A 21,800-nucleotide genomic window follows, 5' to 3' on the forward strand; every position below is an offset into this window, starting at 1 on the left:
ACGGATTTTTAACTTCCATAAGAAAGCATTAGACGGCCTTGAGTACCAGATTCTGACCAATAGCGTTGAGTGAGGCGGGCTAGTCCTTGACAAACGCTTGGAACTGCTTGGCACAATCTAGTGGAAAAGTTAGAGATATTTGTCGCGATGACCGAGCCAAGCTGTCAATACAAAATTTCGAGACATTTGGAGGTTATATTGTGGTAGTGGTAAATCCAGTGACATGTTATAATATTATTATTATAATTATTATTATTATTATTAAGTTATTAAGTTAAAGTCAATGGGTAAATCGAAAACGATGTTCGCGCTAATCAGCTGTTAATTCAAAATTTAAAGGTTTTAAAAAAGTAAACAAATTTGTTAAGTTATGTACAGCAGTGTTTACAGGAAAGCTTTTTATTCATAAAGGAACTTTTATAAATTGATTATAAAGAGAAAATATTTGCAGATGAACTTGAATTTCATAAATTTAAAGTAGGATTGTTTCAATTAAATCAATAATAACTTACAGGCAATTGGAGTATAGGGAGTATGTAATATAATACTAAAATATAATAACACACATGTGTATTTATGATTATAATAAGGAAACTAATCTAATTCAAAATTAAAAAAAAAAAGTATAAAATGTAGACGCCTGATAACATTGTATGGTTCGGGGACTGAAATACCGTGTTTATGACTTAATTGGGGTACTCACTGCACAAAGAGGCGAAACCACAAGATAAAGGAATCTTCAACGGTGGTGGTTTCGTCTCTTTGTGCAGTGAGTACCCCAGTTAAGTCATAAACAAGGTATTTCAGTCCCCAAACTATATTAAGGTTGAACTATCCATATTTGAAGATAGGGCGTTTCAATGTAAAAGTTCGTACAAAATTACACGAAAACGAAAAGAGCTATTGAGGTGCGGTTTTTTGTGTTTGAAAGAGCACAAAAAATTGTAGTGACGCTACCCTATGAGATTTAGATCTTGGTTTTTTAAATATTTTTTTTTGATTTTAGAAAATTATATTTTTCTTTATTAAAATTTGACTTAGTAACAACGCTACACATTTTCAAAACAAACCGATTGGCGCAAGAAAAAAGTCAATTTATTAATTAGGACGGCTGTAGTTTTGGCTAAACTTTTGAAATTTTAACGATTTCGGAATGGTGTCTGTCCTTTTCTTTCGCCTCAGGCAAAGACGACCCTCAGTGTAAAACCCTCAATAAAGGTTATTGCTACGTAATTATTTTCTTTTGTGTGGCGATTTGTTGATTTACAGCATAATTATGGTCAACTAACTTTATCAATGAATGCAGTTCGATTTCCGGGCGAAGGCGGGTGCATTATCAAATTAAAAATCAAGAAAATCATCGCCACTCTTGATCCATTCTTGATGCCAAATTTGGTAACAAAAGTGGTTAAAACTATAATTCTACCTTTTTGGGTATTAAAAGGATTTAATTTTGAGGAAAAGAAGATCAAATTTTTAAATGACTTGCGGAAAACACCGGAAAAAGTTTTAAATATTTCATTGACCACAACTAAGCGAGAACAAAGACTGACGGCTAGTAATTTTGGTAGAATTTGTAAACTGCGACCAAGTACAAGTAGAGCGAAAGTGGCAGCAGGAATAATAGAAATCAAATTTTCGCGTAACAAATACACGTTTTGTGGCATTGAAAACGAATCCAAAGCTTTGGCTTGCGCGTATAAGTTATTAGGAGAAAAGGAGAAAGGATGTTGTCCAGAACAACTAAAAAATCTGAACCTGGACATTCACTGTGAAGATTCACCCCCACCTGAACCAAAATTTCTCCCGGGTGGACTCTTCATATGTCAGAACAATTCATTTTTGACAGCCTCACCAGATGGGCTGATAGGCGACAATAGGCTCGAAAATTTGACACCGCAGGAAACAATAGTTGCAAAAAAATAAAATTTTGTTTGATCACTGGAGCAAACACGATTTCACTAAACAAAAACCGTCAGTATTTTTATCAAGTCCAAAGACAATTGCTAGTTACGAGAAGAAGATACTGTTTTTTCATAGTTTGGACTCCAAAGGGGTGTTTATAGGATGAAGAATTTTGTGACGTAATGTTAATCAAACTAAAAGACTGTCATGTATGTTACCCGAAATGGTAAAGAAATGCCTTTAGTGGGCTTTTCACATATTTTTTGTTTTTTCTTTTTGTTTTTATGTTTGAGTAAACATTGCATGTTTTTTTCTGTATATTTTTATTTTTTTCTTTGTATTTTGTTTTGTTTTAGTAGATTTTTTTTGGTTTTGTAGTTTTTTTTGTGTTTTTTTGTTTTTTTTTATTATATTATTTATTTATATAAGTTTTATTACTATTTCAAATTCCTTTTGATTATACACCTGAAACTAATTTTGCTTATTATGTAAGCAAAACTTATTTATAAAAAAACAACATTTGTTTTAAAAAATGTGTTCCTTTTTTGTTTGTGAAATATTTGTGCAAAGAACTTTCAAGCTAATTCTGCATTTCTTCTCGGTTAGATTTATGGTTTATTTACTATTTTATGATCTGACCCTCGATTTGACCATACCCCAAACTTTACCTACTCAGAAGTGAGACGAGTGAGACCGATGCATAGTTGCTTCGAAACTGAAATTTACCGTTAGGATTTTAGCAGTTCAACCTTAATGCAAGAAATGTTATTGCAGGCCATTTTAAACTGCGCGTCATATAAGCGCTGAGATAAAACGCTTGAGGTGGGCCATTTTAAATTTAGCGCCGAGAAAAAACCGTTGAGGCGGGCCCTCGCGCATAAGGACTGGTATCGCAAATTATGGGCCCGTGACATTACTGGTTATATTGTGGCAGTGTGGTATTAGTTTAGCCCAGCTGAGCGCGGAGTGACAGCCATGTTCGTGTTGTAGTTGCAGAAATAAACCGAAAAACCAAATTAATGTCAAATAGAAATAAATTAATATGCCGTTAGCAAATTCGGTTGAGCCATGGCAAATTCAACACGCCGATACAGAGGTTAGTTCCGTTGCAACACCGTCAAATACAATTTATTTTAGCCATCTGTCAAACCTCTGGAAAGTGTTTTTACTTCCACTTTTAATTTTATGTAGCACGCGTAGCAGGTTTTTATGATTTATAACGAGTTTATTCATTTGCAGCTTTTGGAGTGTCCAGGTCCCTAAGAATAGTGTCTGTACGTAAAATACTTACGTTTTTGCAACTCTCTGTTGTTGCACGAAAAAGCACCAGTTTTGTTACCCTTTAAGTTGCATGTATTTCGACGATTTGCCTTTTAGGTGACACTATCCCGTTCCTTTGTACAAGTTCCTAACGTTGTGTAGTTAGAAAAATAGAAATGCTTCTTGAAACTAGTTGCGCTTCTGTTTTGTTGATTTGAATTCTTCCTGGGTCAGTTTTGACCAAGTTGAAGAATTATGTGAAAACTTGCTGGGCATGTGTACGTTTAGCTCAACACAACTACCTCCCCATCATGGAACTCCAAGCTATACATGAACAGTAATAAACTTGTGTAATAATCAGTAGTGACAAAATTAACAACTTAACTTATAGATAAACGCTTTATTTTGTTCTGAAATAAGAAAATTACAATACTAACAATACGCTAAAGTATACAGGATGTTGATCAATCAATGACATTTTTATTACATTGAACATCCTGCATATGTCAACAAAGTTCACTCATGATTGATAACAATTGTTTTAGTCTCAGTCTGGTGATACTGATGAAGCGGGTGGTGTGGATGAGGCCGGTGCAAACGAGGGTGAACATGAAATTGAGCTTGGAGAGGTGAGTCTCCCCAAAATTTTGATTACAATCAAACACTCTTCTTAATTAGCTGGTCCGTAACGGACATGAAAAAGCTGACCCCTCTCAATTTGAACTCCTCAAAGTATTGGGCGAGGGTTCTTTTGGAAAAGTCTTCCTTGTTCGCAAAGTGGTGGGGACCGACGGTGGCAAACTTTACGCCATGAAGGTGTTGAAAAAAGCCACTTTAAAAGTTCGTGATCGACATCGTACTAAAATGGAACGAAATATTCTAGTAGATGTAGAACATCCTTTTATTGTAAGACTTCACTATGCGTTTCAAACAGCGGGCAAGCTGTATCTAATTCTGGATTTTCTTAGAGGAGGGGATCTTTTTTCGCGACTTAGCAAAGAAGTAAGTGGGGACATAATGAAGACTCTTTTTGTAAATATTTTTACAGATAATGTTTACTGAAGAGGATGTGAAATTTTACTTGGCCGAACTAGCGTTGGCGTTAAATCATCTACACAGTTTAGGAATTATTTATAGAGATCTAAAACCCGAAAACGTTTTACTTGATGCTGATGGACATATTGCTTTAACCGACTTTGGGCTCTCTAAATTACCTCTGGAAGAGGGTAAAGCTTATAGTTTCTGTGGAACTGTAAGTCTGTTCATTTAAAATACATCTAGAGAAATCAATGAATTTGTCACAGGTCGAATATATGGCACCAGAAGTTGTAAACAGAAAAGGTCATTCATTTGCAGCTGACTGGTGGTCTTTCGGTGTTTTAATGTTTGAAATGTTGACTGGAAGCTTACCTTTCCAAGGTCCGAATAGAAGAGAAACCATGACACAAATCTTAAAAGCAAAGCTAGGAATGCCTGCGAATCTTAGTCCCGAAGCGCAAAGCCTCTTACGAGCGCTCTTCAAAAGAAATCCTGCAAATCGTCTTGGAGCTGGCCCTGAAGGAGTGGAGGTAACAAACCCCGGCTATAGACAGTAAACTGAAATATCAAAAAAATCATTCAATTTTTTCTCCACTGTTCATTACTGTACCTAATTATTTAGGAAATGAAGAAGCACGAGTTTTTTGCAACCATCGACTTTGAAGCCCTTCTTGCCAAAAATATTCGACCACCATTTCAGCCAGCTGTGTGTGGACCAGATGATGAACATTTTGATTCAGAATTTACAAGTAAAACACCCAGGGACTCGCCTGGAGTACCCGCAAGTGCCAACGCTCATGAACTTTTTAGAGGGTGAGATGCCGCATCCCCAAAGAAAGTCATAAGTTTGTTTTTTTAGGTTTAGTTTTGTAGCCCCTTGTTTGCTCGAGAACGGTACCGTTGCAAAGAAAGTTACACCTGAAGCCCCCTTTAAAATAATGAGAACTGTGGAGAGAAACTTTTTTGATGACTATACGCTTTTAGATTTATTAGGTTCTGGAAGTTACAGTCTTTGTAAGCTGGCGCGCCACAAAGCCACCGGGCAACAATATGCAGTCAAGGTGAATATGCATGTACAATTGCGTCCAAAAATAATGCACCATGGTATGAACAGAATATGCACCCAACAATACATTTTACCCCTAGAACTTTTGGGTTGGTCTGCTTGAGATCTGAGCGGTCAGTTTTCATACAGGGGTGCGTCAGACAACCAAATTTTATTTACAACTCACTCTAAAACTCATGCAGATTCAGTCAACTAAACAACATGATTTGAAGAACATTGAAAGAAATTTTGAATCAATGTTTGTATTCTTAATCAATGGCCCCGTTCCTACTATGAGTTGATTGCAATTAAATTAATCTCGCACTTAAGTTTGATTGCTGACATTTGATAGAATTAAATATTAATTTTAATTAAAGATGTAATTTTTAATTTTAATTTATTTCTTAAAATTATTGATTATTCTAACGTACATTTTTCTTCACATAATTCGCTTTCATTGCTAAATAAGTAAATTGTAGAACAATTGATTTTTAATTCTGATCAATAGTAAGTAACTAAGTATAGGCCGGTTTAATGCAATAATTGAAATTAAATTAGACTTGCAACTTATTTATGACACTTCAACATAATGTTAAATATTTCATTTCATTCTAAATTGTTAGAGTAACAGTATCTCTTTAGCAGTAGATTGTATAAAGGCACATTTAACAATCCTAGTGCTGTTAAAGATTTGGCAACAATACTAGTATTGGTAATTTTGCTAAACTGTTTACATGTTTTCTGATTATAACCACTAGCATTTATAATTTTTGAAGCGTCAATTTATACATTTTCATTAGTTTTTCAAACATAATTTTTCAGATGTAAAAACCCCAGTAACGTTATTTGGTAAATTAAGGATCAAATTTTGTTTCTGTAAACCGGGTGTATAATTTTTTTAATTATTTGTCTCTAGCTATAAATTATAGTTTTTTTCAACTTTGCCATAAAAATACATTTTCTGTCATTGTTTGGGACCTAAGAAACTCAAATTTTCTTCATTTATTTCACTAGTAATTAACTTATGTTTCTACTAACTAGTAAGTGAAAAAGCTACAAAACAATGAGAGCAAGTGATTTAACATGTCAAAATTGACAATTATATTTTTATTTAATTTAAGCGAAATTTGAAAATTTTCATGCGGCACTTTTAAGCTAATCTAAATTTTAATCATTCGTCAACTCTATTATTACAAGTCCACATTAGATTAAAACAAAACTCAACTTCACACTATATTTGTCTGTATGTCCTGAAACTTTATTTCCAAATATTTTTTCCCCAATTCCAGTAAATTTGAATCAACAAAAAGGCTGTAATTTATTGGGTATCAATTCTGGTCATCAGACCCAGTACTTGAGGGTGATTATGTTTATAGGGTCTTGCGGTCAGTTTGGTGGAAACTGTTTAAAAAGTTACAGCCATAAACGCACCACAGTATTTATACGTTTCTTTTACCATCACAGCACAGCAAAATAAGATCAGAACAGGGTTTTTGCAAACATTGAAAAATTACCATTTTATGACTACCCAGATGTGCTGGGATGGTCAAAAACGGACTCGTACCTGCCGGCGAGGCCCTCAAAATGTTTTCCGATGCTGCTTGGAAATAAGCAATGGGATGGTGCATTATTTTTGGACGCAATTGTACCATCAAATAACTAATTCTATTGCGATCGAAAAAATTTTTTCAGATAATAAGTCGGTCCCTTTGCGATTGTCGCGAAGAGATCGAAATTTTGAAGCGCTACGGTCATCACCCGGGAATAGTGAGCCTGAAAGCGGTGTATGAAGAAGCTGGGAAAATATATCTAGTGTTACAACTCTTGAGAGGAGGAGACTTGTTAGACTATATGACGGCCAAAGTACGCCTATTTAATAAAGTAAAATTTTCATTTCATTACATAATTGCAGCGATATTTACCGGAACAAGAAGCAGCGGCTATCTTAAAAACGCTCGCTTCTACAGTCGCTTATTTACACGAAAACGGAGTAGTTCACAGGGATTTAAAACCAGCAAATATTTTATTTGCTTCAGAAGACTGCACGCCTGATAGTGTCACGATCTGTGATATGGGATTTGCCAAACAGGTGACATTGCCTTCAAAAATCAAATCAAATAACAATAAAAACCGTTTTAGTTGCGGGCCGACAACGGCCTTTTGATGACTCCGTGTTACACAGCAAATTTCGTCGCTCCCGAAGTGCTAAAACGCCAAGGCTACGACGCTGCGTGTGACATTTGGTCCATCGGTGTGATCCTCTATATAATGTTATCAGGCAGGTGCCCTTTTAGCACAGCCCCAACTGATAGTCCTCAACGTATTTTACAAAGAGTTAGTTCAGGCAAATTGGATTTACATGTAAGAGGTGTGTGGAGAAAGTATTTTTTGTAATAATAATTTCCAGAACGGTCGTTGGAGTAACGTATCGCAAGAAGCGAAAATGTTAGTGACTGATATGCTGCACATAGCACCACAAAGACGACCTACGGCGGCGCAACTTGTAAAACATCCATGGTTGGCTTCAGTGGCACCTGCTTTGTATCCCAGTCAGTCTCAAATTCAGCTGCAAGCAAACAGCAGTCAGAGCATCACACTAGATCAGTCTGGTGTACATCTCAAAGAGACTGTTGCAGCTACGTTTAGAGCTATAGCTATTTCGCCTCAAGTAGCACATCTTGGACCCGTAGCGATGTCAGAATTAGCGAGAAGGAGACTGCGGGATAAGGCACTAAACAGAGTTCAACAGGTTTCATAATGTATGGTCAATTATTAGGATTATGTGATTTTTTTGTGCAATTGTTTCTTTTGGGAAGTAGAGGATGCTGTTAAGGTCCGTATTTCTGGAGTTTTCAGTTCCGAAAAAAATGCCAAAGTCTTATTACGTTATTTATTTCACTGACGTAAATTACGTTACGGACCTTTTTGCTTTTGAAACGATTTAGGTAAAGTAGAGCCCGAAATTTTAATTGGACTAATAAAAAAGAGAAACGTTGAGTGTACGACAATATTTCTACTTTTTAACAGTTAATTGAACGAAATTTTGGGATCTCAGGATAGGAAATTAGAAAAAAAGAAGTTTTTATATTAAAATTAAAATAAGCAGTGTGTAACGTAACTGCAGCGTCAATTTTATATTATGTGTATATAGGAATAGAGAGAGTATTGTTGCCATATTGTTCGTTCCTTAAAGGTGTACTGTTTATATGAATATTGCATATCAGTGTTAATATTATAGTATTTTTATGATGAGGGTATGTTACAGAATGAATATAAGTTATAATTATTTTTTACTTGAAACGGAACTGCATTTATGTCGCTATTTAGTATTAACTTGTCCAGTAAAATTATTTTGGATATTTTTTTTTAGTAATTTTCAGTGTCACTGTTTAATTCCTAACACAATTAATTTCTAAACCAAAGACTGGATTTGCTGGATAAATTTACTACTAGGAAGGTCTCTTCAGAACAACACATTTTAAGGATTTTACCGTTTTTATAAGTGAAATTTTATGGAATCTACAGTTTTTCCAAAGGTGAATTTTAGGCCTCTTTTAAAAGAAAAATCAAGAATTTTACATAAATAATTTCTTACACATATAACATTTCATGAATTCAGTTTCATACATAGTCTTATATTTTTCTTTCTAGGCAGTTGAATAATTGTTGATGAGAATTCATGATGGCTTCATCAAAATCTCGTCTTGAAGCCTCGAAATGTAATTTCATCGAGTTTGCATTTGGATATGACGTCTCGTGCATGTCTTAGAATGGTATGTTTACATATCTATCTGTTATGTTTCGAACTTGGGTTTATTTAATTATTATAACTTTTTCTTAATATTCTATTCCACATGGAGTTCTTGTGGTTTTTAAGAAACGGCGTTCTCTTCATAGGTTATTGACGTTGCAGCGTTAATTTTAGCCCGTATTTAGGTCCCTCTTTTAAAAATGTTCAATTTTTAAGGCTTCTGCCCTATTTTAAAAATATACAACAATTAATTAATATACAGTATGTCCCCGGATTGAGTTCACAAGAGGGAAAAAAAGTTTATTTTCCATTTTACAAAAAAATGACAAAGGAATAACATTTTTTGCTTATTTCAAAACAGATAAATCTGCAATTAAAATTTCAAAATTATTAGTTTGTACTTTTTTGCTTATTTCAAAACAGATAAATCTGCAATTAAAATTTCAAAATTATTAGTTTGTACTCTTAAAATTAATTTTTTCATTATTTTTATTTAATAAATTTTGTAATCGTATTTAAATAATAGCAAGCTGTAGATTCACAATATCAAATAGTGCGTTAAAGATTAAAGAAAAATTTACTCAATAATGTGTAAGTATGTATTAAAAAATTGGAAAAAAATGCAATTGCATCCTTAACAATAATTGAGAAAATTCGTCTTAAAAAATTACGTGTTAGAATTGAACTATGTGCTAAAACAGGTAATGGGTCAATCAAATAGTGGAAATTGGTTTGAGTTAAGGAACAAATTTCATTCCTTTGACATTTTTTGCAAAATTAAAAATAAAAAAGTTCTTCATTATTTTTTATTTTTTTCGACTTTAAGAACACAGTTTCATAATATTAAAGTTTTAATTAAAGATTTATTTATTTTAAACTAAGCAAAAAATATTACTCCTTTGTCATTTTTTTGTAAAATGAAAAATAACGTTTTTTTTTCCTCTTGTGAACTCAATCCGGGGACATACTGTATGTACCTAAAGACAGTAAAATTTTTGAAATATTTGCTGTTTTTCTAAAAAAACGGTGAAATTTTAAACGTTTTCATATGTGAATTTATTCGGCCGAATTTACCTTCGGAAAAACATGATAGATTCCTTAAAGTTTTGACTTTTTAGAAAGGGCTATCGTTGGGAAAAAAATCCGTAAAATTTTACCTTTAAAAACAGAGTAAAATCCTTTTCCTGTGAACTGAAGGGCCCTTATTAGTAGTAACGTTTTTAAAGCTACGTATTTAGAGAAAAATGAAAGTATAATAAGCGTTGTATATCCATTTCATTCCTGGCTTTGCAAGAATATGCGAAATGTCGCTTTAAGTGTTGCTTGTAATTGTTTATTTAGAGGATTCTCGCGGGCTAATATCTCATACTACCAATCAAACAACATTTAGGGTTACTTTCCTCGCTGAAATAGACTGTGAGCTTATTAAAGATGTACAAACACTTCTGTTATGATGCACTAACATTAGAATGCCTTATAATAGTTAGATCGTTATTTTCGCAGCTCTTACCCCAGTATTATTGTCACTCATCAACATCACATTGCCATTCTGCTGTTAAAACCAAAAACAATCAGTAATAGATATTCCTATTTTTATAAATTTAATGAAGAAGTGGCATATCTAGGAATTCACAGTTTCGTTTTAGATTTAGACTTAGCCAACCCAACAATAGAAAATGTTCATTAGGTAGTGACTTGATACGACTTTTTTAAAACCACATGTAATCTTTCTCGTGATATAATAGTTGAAAATGTACATTGCTGAGGCCTATTTCTTGAAATTGTAACTATTTTAAGAACTTGATGTTAATGTTGAAAATGGTGAGTACCTCAATATATATATTTCCTTACTGAATTTATTTTATTATCAGTATCACTAATAAAGTTTTTGAAATGTTGAAATCTGCAGTTTATTCATGTAAACCACCTCTCTAATACACCTAAAAATATTACGCCATGCAATTAATTATTTTTGCTTACACAAAAACATCTAAAAAACTCGGTTACGATAGCATTTTCATTTCCATAGTCAGTTTGAATGCGACATAACTACAGAAAAACATAGTTTAGTTTACCCTTTGTTAGTCATACACAATTCAGCTCAGTTCAGCGTATAATTTCTTTTTTATTTGTAAATATTTTCAACATGAAATTGTGAATTTTAGTGTGCCGGTGGCTGTTTAGACTGTGTGCAAGTAAATCCGTCGCAGGTCCTCCAATTAAAAAAATCTATTGTATAAAATGTACAATTAGAGCATCTTAATTCGCGACGAAAAATCAGTTTCCGGCGGCCCTCATCCGGTAAGCTTTACGCCTTTTGCTCCGATGAAGAATAGCTGATTTTATCGTGTATATCAAAATGTCTGGCACGCAACTCATGTCGGAGTTCTCTCCAGAATATCTGCAGTTTTGGTGCAGTGCGCTGTCGTAAAGAGCAAGATTCGTCTGCCCACCTGCTCGTAGATAATAGAGCGAAACATTGTATTCGATGCAACAAACGTACTTCGGTTTTTCCACCTTCAGTTTATTTAGAAAATTTTGAAACCCGAGGCAATTTCTTAAATTAAAATTTCCTACGTTACACGTAGTCGTTAATGGAAATGCAGTTTGAAGTAGACTTTTCAATAAATAACAGTTTTATGTGACTAGCCATTTGCCCAAGGTGCCTGATTTAAATCGATTTAAATGGCGATTTTATATGACTGTTTTACGATGCTAGACAGCATAATTCTTTGGGAAGGTTTTTTATTTCGATCAGGCGATATTTCTGGTAAAACTTTAAATTATTACACCAAAGTGTTATTTAAGAGACAAATATTACCCGAAATGGTTTTATAAAAAATATAGCGCGATTTTTTGCGACCCATTTTTGTCTCTTCAAATAAAATCAAAATACACAAAGCTATTAGTTGTACAAATTGGAAGCTCTTAATCGGGAAACAAACAGGACCGCCGTCGGTGCTCACATCAATCCATCAAAACAACACTTGCTCCCGGATTTATTGCAAATCCATTGAATGACACGCATGTCCATAACGAGCATTTAATCAATTCATAGACGACACATTTGCAGGTCAAGTCATTTGTCAAGCGATCTCAAAGGGTCCACATATTAATATTTCAATATAGCGGCGGACGTTGAAAAATGGAGGTATCAAAACAAAGGCGCTCCTCGATGGTCGCTATTTATAATTATATCGAAGAGAAATCGAAAATTCGTCTTCAGTTCGTTAATCGATCTACAATTCCGGAAAATGATTTTTTAGGAACGGATCTCTTTGTTGTTTTCTCCATAAGTATGGAAACTACATCCGCAAGCAAATACGAATAAACTTAACCTAATAAAAGAGAATATTGGTTTTCGACCAACCATCTTATTTGAGTATTTTTCAAGGCTCGCCGAACCGAATGTAACATAATAAGAGATCACAAGGTTCGCTTTGAAGTCCGCCCGAAGAGATGCGTTCTGCATATGATAGCAAATCGAATCAGATGGCAGTTTATATTTTCTTATAGACTAGAGAAAATTGACCACATTACCGACGTGATTGAGGTGCTTTTTCGAGATGAGTTTTGATCATCAAACTTCAAAGATTGCAATTTCCAACTTTAGATGAATATTTCGTTAATTGATAAAGCCTGATAAACACCGTCTGCAGATAAAGATGACAACGGGAAGTTTCAAACATAAAACAATAGACCGTAAAGGATACTTGTTGCCAGCTTGCATATCTTTGCATTTATGCCCGGGCTTCCTGTTAATTCTAAAACACCAGACGTGAGTTTAAGGCATCCTCAATTTAATGCAGCGTTCCTTATTAAAACGAATTTTGAGAGAATGCTTTACATTTTCTTGCTGAAAATTCAGTTTTAGTGTCGTGTCACATTAAACAGAGTTTCATTGATCCATTGAACTTTTATCGTTGTTGTCTAGAGAACATTTCAATGTCTGTTTCGAACATTGTATAAAATCAATTCGAACAGTTAGAAAAATCAGCAAGGAAACTCCATTATAAGGTATTCAGATCGCACCCCACGTGGATTAGGCTGAAAGCCATCAAGTTTCCTAATAGTATGGAAATTGGAAATCACGCACGGATCTAACTTGTGTTTTATAGTTAATAAGACGCTGCTAATCTCATTCAAGTTCTATTGTTCAGACTCTATAAAATGGATTACTAATTACTATTCTGTATTTTGCAGCCGCACGACAGTAAATTAACTGATACGTTCGAAGTTACGTCGCTCGGCGGGAAAGTTGTCAAGGATTCATGCATGAATACAGAGGAGGTACGAAATCTTATTTCCCGTTATCCATTGTAAAGATTTAACGTTGGATCATCCATTTTTACAGACAGGATTAACATTTTGCAAATTGGATTACAAATGAATTTGCCATAAAAAGTAAGAATTCCATTCTAAGATGCGGACTGGAAGTCTGCCGCGAACTTCCTTTCCGATCATTTGAATAAGAAATTCCACGCACGAAAGGTTGCAAGACCCTTTTCACGGACAAATGAAAATGAATTTAGCGAAAGAAATCGCGGACTGGACAAAATAGCCGAATTAGCGATCTTTCAGTGGATTATGACCAGAGTCACGTACAGAACGCAGATGGGTTTGGAATCACAAATCAGCTTTTACAGCATCCTCGTTGAAATCCTGCAGCTCGTCAACACACCACGCCAAATTACAGACATTTTGATTTTTTCGGTTAAATTACAGACACCGCTGGTAATCAATAGGTTGCGTTTAATTTCCACCTTCCGCGATGTTATGAGCAGTGCATATGGTATGACTCTGAGCGTAATATTTCAGCGGTTTTGAGGTTTAGTGCTACAAAATTACATCTGCAGAACATTCAACCGAGCTATTAGTCAGTGCGGTATTGCAGACGCGTTGATTTCTTTCAGCGGGTTTAATTCTAGAAATAAAACTATTTAACACATCTGCAGACTTGCTAGAAGCGCTGAATTATTCACGCCAAAATTAGGGAAGTGTGCGTGTTGTGCGTTTATCGCGAGACGCAAGCTTTGATAAATAATAGATTAGTCTTGTAAATCACACAAGTTCGCTAGTTTCGTAAGTGCACTTTGTTACCTAAACTGTTTCTGCGGTGCCCACCTTTAGGTTGTTTCAGGATTATGCGCCACTGAAATAACAGCATCGTTTGCGGAGCATGCAAATAAACGGAAAGTATATTTACTTCTAATTAAATATTCAGGCACTAGATGTACGATTTAAGGGATTTTTCCAGCTTTCAGCAAAAACGAACCTTTTCTCAAATTATATTTTTAATATACACGTCTAGTGTCTTGTTTTTACCAGCCGGAGAAAATAAACACGATAAAAATGGTAGATGCGCCGGCCAAAAAACATTTCGTGCTACCAAGACAGGCAAAAATCGAAGTTTCAGCCCTAAGTTAATGTATGCATGCAGTTGAGAATGTAAATACGCATTAAAGATGAAAGCAGAGACAAGAGAATTTTTTCCATGAATAAACATGCTTGTGTAAGCTGATGTAATATGCAAATCAAGAAACTCGTCGAAAAGGGAACGTTCTCCGCTCATAGAACGTTTAGTAGTGATATGAATATTTCATTTTCGTGATGGTTTTAGTTTTCAAGATGTGTGTTAATATTATAGTACATTTCAGCATTGTATTCTCTTCAAAATAAATAATGATACCGTTATAATACTTATATAACTTATTCCCTTGTAGAATGGTAGCACGTGGAAGTTTTTACTTATCTTATTAGATAAGTAGGGTTTATTCGATAAGAGTACTTCACATATTGCCAAGTTAGATGCAAAGAGCGACCGTCTCAAAGGGCTGTTGTAAAGGGGTGGGCCACAATGTGCCTTTGATCTGAGATCACCCAGACTTCACGCCGTGGCTTTAAATTCAATTACCGGGCCAAATTCATAACATGTTGAGGAACCGAGAATAGGGGAAATACACCTTTAATCTTGCCGATACCACACTAAATCAAAAAAGACTAGTCGGCAATTTATTACTGCGGTTATGTCACCGTTCGGGTAATTTGAGTGGTCGAAAGAAATTCATGAGTTCTAGAGGGATAATGTATTGTGTTAACAACAGTTCTTAAACACAAAACAAATAATACAATGAAATAAAATTTAAACATTTTGCGATATAAACAAACTCCCCCTAGAAACAATTAGAACGTAAAAAATAATAAAAGCATTATGGCATCTTCGTTCTCTGGTTAATCAGGATAAATTTATTTGCTAACACGTATAGTGTAACTCAGTTGGTCTACAATAAAAGACCGAATTTGATCAAATGTTACAAAGACATACTCGCCCACTGTAGCAAATGCGTCCTTTTTTTCCTTGAAAGATGCACAGGTGCTTCGTATGAACATTTTCTGGTTGTTACAATTTTGGTCCTGAATATCTATTTCAAATTTGTAATTTTTGGCTTCCTCCGGAGGTCCCAGCAGTTGCATAGCCCAATAGAAGCAATTCTGTGAATATTTGTAATGTAATATAAAAATCGCATTAGCAAATTTTTTGATATAATATTGGTGGTCCTCCGCGGCAGAGTACCCATCGTTGAGAAACACATAAATGTTATCAATTTCTAACAAATTATCGTGGTGCTTTTTGATCACATGAGAATAAATGTCTTTCTGGGCTCCACTCCATTTGCACTTTTCGTAATCGTGTAGTGGACAGAATTTCGGTCCAAGCGGGCAGAATTTTTGATGTTGTTTGATCTGACCAGGTTTCGAAGCGAAGTCACAACCATATTCCGCAAATTTGCAAGGATACGTTATTAGATACGCCATTTTTTCTAGGGTGAAATTCTGTGTGTTTTTGATGTCTCCTTTGCATGAGGGGCATTCCTTAATTTGACTCTTACAATCCGCGCAGATGCTGTGTCCTGTGACGCATTGGTAGATGGGAGGAATGATGTATTCCATGCAAACAGGACATTCCAGTTCTGATAACATGTCTAGATTTATTTCAGGATTTGGTTTCTTCATTGCAATATCAACAAGGTTTTGGTCTTCTTTTGTAAGGAGTCGTACAGATCCGATCATAACTAAAGGATCATCTAGGCATTTCGTCACGTTCTCAACGCCGATTTCAACAATATTCTCTTGTTGGAAAGTATCAGCAGATTTCATTGGAAACTTCACCGACAGGTTCCTAGTAGCATTATAAATAGTGATTTCGTAAAAATACTCCGTAACTTGGTCCAGCAACTTGTAGCAAAACAACGAACATTGAAGAATTTTACTTGTAGAATCATACACTCGTTTCATTGTAAAAAGTTCGTCTCCGTGTTTCACAAAATTGTACACCTCGTACGAGCCTAAAGTATTCACCTCGAATTCACCGTCTCTCATTATGGAATTAGGATGTGAGTCTTCAACGTGATTTAGCAGTTCATTTACGGATCCTTGCCACACGCATTCCAAGGCACAAGAAACTGATCTGTGGGGACAGTTTTTTTCATGGGATGGTATTTCAATGGGTGTTAAATGCTCGACACAACCTTCCGGAGCGTATATACAAGGAAATTTTATAAATGTAGCCAAGGCTTCGTATGTTGTATCCCGGATGTAATTGTCGGCGCCCATGAGATCGGAACATCGGCCACAGATCGGATTTTTTGTATCCTGGGCAGTCGAAATCGGGAAATATGACAAATATTTGTTGCAAATGCTGCATTTTAGGTGGGGCAAGGCTTCGGGTGGGGCCAACATGCTGAAACCTGGAAAATAAATCACAAACGTTGTGGTAAAGCACCATCAGGGTACTCTGGAAAATGTATTTTGGGTTGCATTTCCTTCTTATTAAGCTTATTATGCTATCAGTAATGTAATAGGAAGGACCTGTAGGATTTTTTATGCAAATAATTTTGTTGGTTTCAATAAACTACATTTGTTATTAAACATTGATAATATTAAGCGTCTGGCGATGGTAAATAACCTCACCGTCCGTTTGGTGTTCACAGTTTTTTATCTTGGATGTTTTCGTCTTCACATAAAACTGAAAAACCCGGAAAAACCTACATCTATTGCTATAAAGGTTATCAGTTTTTATAAAACTGATTGTGCAATTTTGAAAAAATATGCGTATTTATATTCATCGTGATGGAATTAATTCTATGATGAATCACAGTTAAATAATCTCACCTGGTAAGTCTTTGATGGCACTCTTAAAGAGGTTAGGTCAATTTTTGTTACTTGCCAGACACTTTTGCACAATTGCTTGTCGAGGAAGGGAGAGATAAGCAGAAAATGCTCTCACAGCCGAAACAAAATACTTTTGGACTAACTGACAGTTTACCATAGGCAACTAATAATATCGTTGCGTATAGAAAGTTGTCGATGGATAACCCTATAAATAAATTTCTTCAAAATTATTTAACAAACGCGTAATTATTTCAGGTTTGTCATTAAAAACAAACTGAAAATGGAAGAAATACATTTTTATCAGCATATCGACACGTTTTTTCAATTAAATCAATAAATTTAGATAAAGAAATATCGAATAATTTAGAATAATTAAAATAATTTAAAAGGAGTTTTCTTTATGGGAATATGTTCGTTTGCTCTTCTCAATCGAGGGCGCTTCGTTTCTTTTTCGATAAAAAACTTGCACGCTATGAGTTTATCACATTTTATTTACAAATCGTGTTAGTTTAAAGAAAAAAAATGAGATCAAAACGATTCTACATCAAACTCTTTGTAGGATGGCACTCCAACTATCTTTGTAGGCTTGAATATAATTTCCGCAGACGTTACATTTTAGAATCTGGAAAATCATTAAAAATCATTAAATAATGTTTGTTTTAGGCCGCTGTCCTTTTTTAACATTTTTGGAGACATGTAAACGGCGTTTGGCGGCCTAGGTCTCCAAAAAGGAAACTACAGTAAAACGGATCCTGTAAAAGCCGGAATCCTGTTCATTATGGAAAATTTTGACGGTCCCGGTAAAATTACTCTTTAAAAATACCTTGAAACTTGCTCAACGCGAACACGGAAGCCAAAAAACGGATTTTTAAGACGGAAATTTTTTGTTTATTGCTTCAAATTTTCTTGAGAACAATCGGGAATTCTTCAGAAAACCAGTCACGCGCCGACAGTTTTGTTTAATTTGTTTGCCTCGTATTACATTTTATCTAATATTTTAGATATTTATTATAAATTTTTGATTATGGCTACCAAGAATTTTGCTCTGAATATAAATTTTGATATAGACAATTCAGGGACAATGAACGGATGGAGGAAAATCACGTTGACTTTAAAAGAATAAAAAGAGTTAAACCGAGTTTAAAATTAATAACTCAATTTAAAAATGGAAAAGCGCAAGATTATCATGTGTTGAAAATTAAAAAACGGTTAAACGAAAAATAGTTTACGGAAATTTGGGGTTACCGACAATAAAGAAGTAAACAAACTAGTGTAGAAGCATCGGGTCTACTTTTAAAACCGCATACCAACTTTATAATCGATCGTCTTGAACATGAAAAATTTTAAAGCTTTAGTATCGCGCTGTCATTAATGGACAGGGGTTTTCTGAAGAAGTCTGAAGTCTGCTTTCTAACCTAGTCGCAGCAAACTGGCAGAGTAAAATTCACTAATCTTTTTTTTTTGATTTTTTAAATTTTGTTGGCCTCCAATATAGTGTGGATCACACGTCCGAAAATGCTTTTGGAAGTTTTCGCAATTTCACTGACTTCCAAAAAAGCATTTTCCGACCTTGTGATCCAAATAACTATTTTTTTTAATTTAGCGAATTGTAGATTTATTATAGAACCTCTATAATACTGTAAATAATCGCATTTCACTGTGTTAAAAATCGCCTAAATTTAAATAATTTTGTCACTAGTGTGAATTTTGTCACTAGTAATGGTGAAAGAGAGCGAAGCATTTGATGATGGGTCACAAAACTAACGTTTTAGTCTGCTGGATGATGCACATAACAAAAAATCGATGAAATAATTCATGAGTTTTACATATTTTTTTCCCTTTTTGGTTTTAGGTAAAGCGGTGGCTTCTTTAGTTCTTTAGAAAGCTTATTATTAAGTTGTATTTCCAACAGAGTTTTGATAAATACCTTCTAGGTGAGTATTTAAGTAAAACCAAAGAAAACAAAATAAATACAGGGTGATTTTGAAATAGAAGCAGAAAAAAATTCATTACAGCTTATTGTAAATGAAGAAGGATGGCAGGTTACGTTTTTTAAAATAAATTACGTTAAATTGCTGTCTCTGTTTTAAGAAAAAAATTAATAAAATTGAATCCAATTTTCACGATACGCCAATGATTAGTAAGGTTACTGAGGTTACTATGCATAGGTATATTATTAACAAACAAAATGCTCTGCGTTGTTGTTAAGGTTATTTTGTGCATATCAGTGGCGCCGAGTAAGGTCAGGATTTTGGATTTTTTATGTTTACCTTAAAATTAATAAAAATTACGAAAAACGTCTTCTACGTATTTTCCTAAATAAAATAGTTAACTGTTTTAAATGTTCTGAATTTAGAATAATATTCAATTAATTTTAGCAGCGTCCAGACCAAACGATCGAATTTCGCGTTTTTGATTGTGACCTATTTCAGCAGTTTTTTTCTGTCTATCAATGAAGTAGAGCAATGCAACTATGCGCGAACTGCATTCCTGGCACCGATGTGGTGGTGCATCCAAAGGAACTAGGTCAGTTGGTTTAGTCCTATTCGTGCCTTCATTCTAAATATTAAATTTCGCTAGTTTTTTGCACCATGCTGAGTAACGTGAAGTGCACTAAAAAATAAGTGTTATATCACACTCCAAGGGATTATTTTGGATTTATGCTATAACGTAACGAATTAAGAAGGTAGGAAACAACAGAAACTCTTATTAAATAAGATTGCTATTATTTTAACCGGAGCGAGCTGTCGTTATCACAACAGCAACATTCGGAAAAGTTAGTTATTCTGAACACAATTGTTCTACATTAAGGAATTTGAAATGGCGAATCAGCTCGAGTGACTTTTCATAATGCCACTAGACTCTGGTTTCAGCTAAATATCAACGGGGTGTAAAACATAAGACAAGCTTGCAAATGAACACATCTGCAGAGAACTTGTAAGTTGGGATTTGACACACAGTTAGACGACCGTAAGATTTGGGAGGAAATTGCACTGCCATGTGCAAGGCTGTATCAATTGACAGCTGGAAACTTTCTTATTAACTCTCATTATCAACTGTTCAGCTGTGTAATCTGTTGTGGCCAATAACTACTACACGTCAAAATAAAAATTAATTAAGAAAATAACTTTGATCAACACAAACGTTTCAGATAATGAAACTTTTGTTAGTAAAGATAAGCAAACTTTACATCTACCTAGTCCAAAAGAAAAAGCACATCTTATTAAACTTTGTGCCAACCATAAATCGACTTTGTTCTTGACGTCGATTCCATTTAATAAAAATGTTAATGTAGAGTACAGAACTTGGGTGAACGAGAACGTTTGATGATAATCACGAATGGCTTTAATTAAATCACACACGGTTGCTCAAGTCCAGTTAAATTGAAAATAAATTAGATATGCCTCCGCTTTAAAAACGTCCCCATTGATGAGACAAAATTGCGCTCGATACCAACAGGGGCTGCATAAATAGCAAGTTTAATATCAATTTCGAAAGGTCCCTCGTCTCACTCTTTCAAAATTGAATTTAAAACGCCATGTTAATCGTGTGCTATAATTTTGTCAAGCGTCAACCTTCTCTTCTCTACATGCAAATCAGCAACGTCGCTCACTTTTCCTGACATCCAGCTCAGTGTGTGACTCTTTAAATGCGTCATGTTTCGAAATTTAGTTCTCGCTATTACATGATTTTCCCATCTACATTATTTACACCTATACGTGGAAAATATTAGAGGAAATTTGCATGCACGAGAGCGCTTTTAACCCTCTGCATTTAAATTAAAGAGTGCGCACGAATAGAGCAGTTTAGCTCTAATTAATATCTTTAGAAACGGGGTAAAAATTTGTTGGTATGTTAAATTACAATCATTTTAATATCAATTTAATGCATTTCTGCAGTCAGTTGGTTTGAAACCATTAACCTCGCGCTGTTCCGTGCCTCTCCAATTAAAAAGCGACAACTCTGAGGACAACTCAGTTTCTCTACAGTGAATAAGCAAAATTTGAATAATTATACAATAACACGCACTTAGTTATAAAGTTGTTCAAATCCATCAAATGTAGTGTTGTATTGCAACTCGCGTTCCTTCTCATTAAAATATTTTAATTACACTTCAATGAATATTCAAAAGTTTAAACTGAAATCCTCAACAGACGAGAAATATTAACATTCCACAACGGCATATTCTGGGAGCCAACCACTTCTCTTCTTATTACATTAATTGAAATACAACCACTTGGTTTGATGTGGGGGGTGTTTACACAGCAACATCAGTCAAGAATGACTTTTTAGAAATCCACTGAAAAGAATATTATAAATCTTATCGTGGGGCTGTAATGGGAAAGGGAAGTGATCAGGTTCCTTTGGGAAACTAATGATCTTACACCTTGACTGTGACATGTAATGAAAACGGGTGACGTGTGACATGTACAACTAAATAACATTCATTTGATACAACACCTCCCTCGGATTGAGCTTGGAACATCAAATTTGCATAACGCACGAACTGGAGCTGTTTCTAAGCGAAACATTTCTGGATTTATTTTACCCCATTGACTACACGCAGATGTGGCTCCAGTATGTGAAGTTGAGTGTTTTTAGACCCCACTAGTGAACTTTAGATAAACC

The 21,800-nt window shown here is 34.7% G+C and overlaps 2 protein-coding genes and 1 long non-coding RNA gene across 6 annotated transcripts in view; 2 read left to right on the top strand and 1 right to left on the bottom strand.

Annotated features, from left to right (window-relative positions):
- Positions 1–10,850, top strand: part of S6kII (Ribosomal protein S6 kinase II) — a 12,148-nt gene extending 1,298 nt beyond the window's left edge. Inside the window, exons 1-13 of one of the 4 annotated variants that reach the window (XR_015770268.1) lie at positions 2,855–3,001; positions 3,145–3,179; positions 3,711–3,794; positions 3,844–4,167; positions 4,214–4,417; positions 4,470–4,733; positions 4,826–5,016; positions 5,063–5,264; positions 6,941–7,111; positions 7,161–7,337; positions 7,388–7,609; positions 7,656–8,784; positions 8,900–10,850. Coding sequence is in view for 3 of the 4 variants with exons in the window: in XM_088039018.1 (XP_087895144.1) it covers positions 2,974–3,001; positions 3,145–3,179; positions 3,711–3,794; positions 3,844–4,167; positions 4,214–4,417; positions 4,470–4,733; positions 4,826–5,016; positions 5,063–5,264; positions 6,941–7,111; positions 7,161–7,337; positions 7,388–7,609; positions 7,656–8,006 (2,253 nt within the window). In the remaining variant the exon portion in view is untranslated. Of the gene's footprint in view, positions 1–2,854; positions 3,002–3,144; positions 3,180–3,710; positions 3,795–3,843; positions 4,168–4,213; positions 4,418–4,469; positions 4,734–4,825; positions 5,017–5,062; positions 5,265–6,940; positions 7,112–7,160; positions 7,338–7,387; positions 7,610–7,655 lie in introns of those variants that run through there. The other 3 variants (XM_088039018.1, XM_088039020.1, XM_088039021.1) reach the window with 3 other exon arrangements.
- On the top strand, positions 8,967–13,834 carry LOC148172819 (uncharacterized). The gene is made up of 3 exons (XR_015770269.1): positions 8,967–9,021; positions 13,203–13,289; positions 13,354–13,834. It is a non-coding gene; the product is annotated as an uncharacterized LOC148172819 (long non-coding RNA).
- Positions 13,835–15,070: 1,236 nt separating this feature from the next.
- On the bottom strand, positions 15,071–17,330 carry LOC148172820 (uncharacterized). The gene is made up of 2 exons (XM_088038606.1): positions 17,172–17,330; positions 15,071–16,747 (listed from the first exon to the last, which is right to left on the bottom strand). Exon 2 carries the CDS (start codon positions 16,737–16,739, stop codon positions 15,246–15,248), a length of 1,494 nt encoding a protein of 497 aa, XP_087894732.1. The 5' UTR covers positions 16,740–16,747; positions 17,172–17,330; the 3' UTR covers positions 15,071–15,245.
- Positions 17,331–21,800: the final 4,470 nt, after the last annotated feature.

Source organism: Gnatocerus cornutus, chromosome 6 (assembly GCF_029298725.1).
Source record: "Gnatocerus cornutus isolate USDA-ARS CGAHR chromosome 6, icGnaCorn1.1, whole genome shotgun sequence".
Classification (NCBI taxonomy): Eukaryota; Metazoa; Arthropoda; class Insecta; order Coleoptera; family Tenebrionidae; genus Gnatocerus; species Gnatocerus cornutus.

What these genes read in the sequence shown, in the direction of transcription:
- LOC148172820 (XM_088038606.1), bottom strand. Translation starts at nt 16,739, where the DNA reads ATGTTGGCCCCACCCGAAGCCTTGCCCCACCTAAAATGCAGCATTTGC.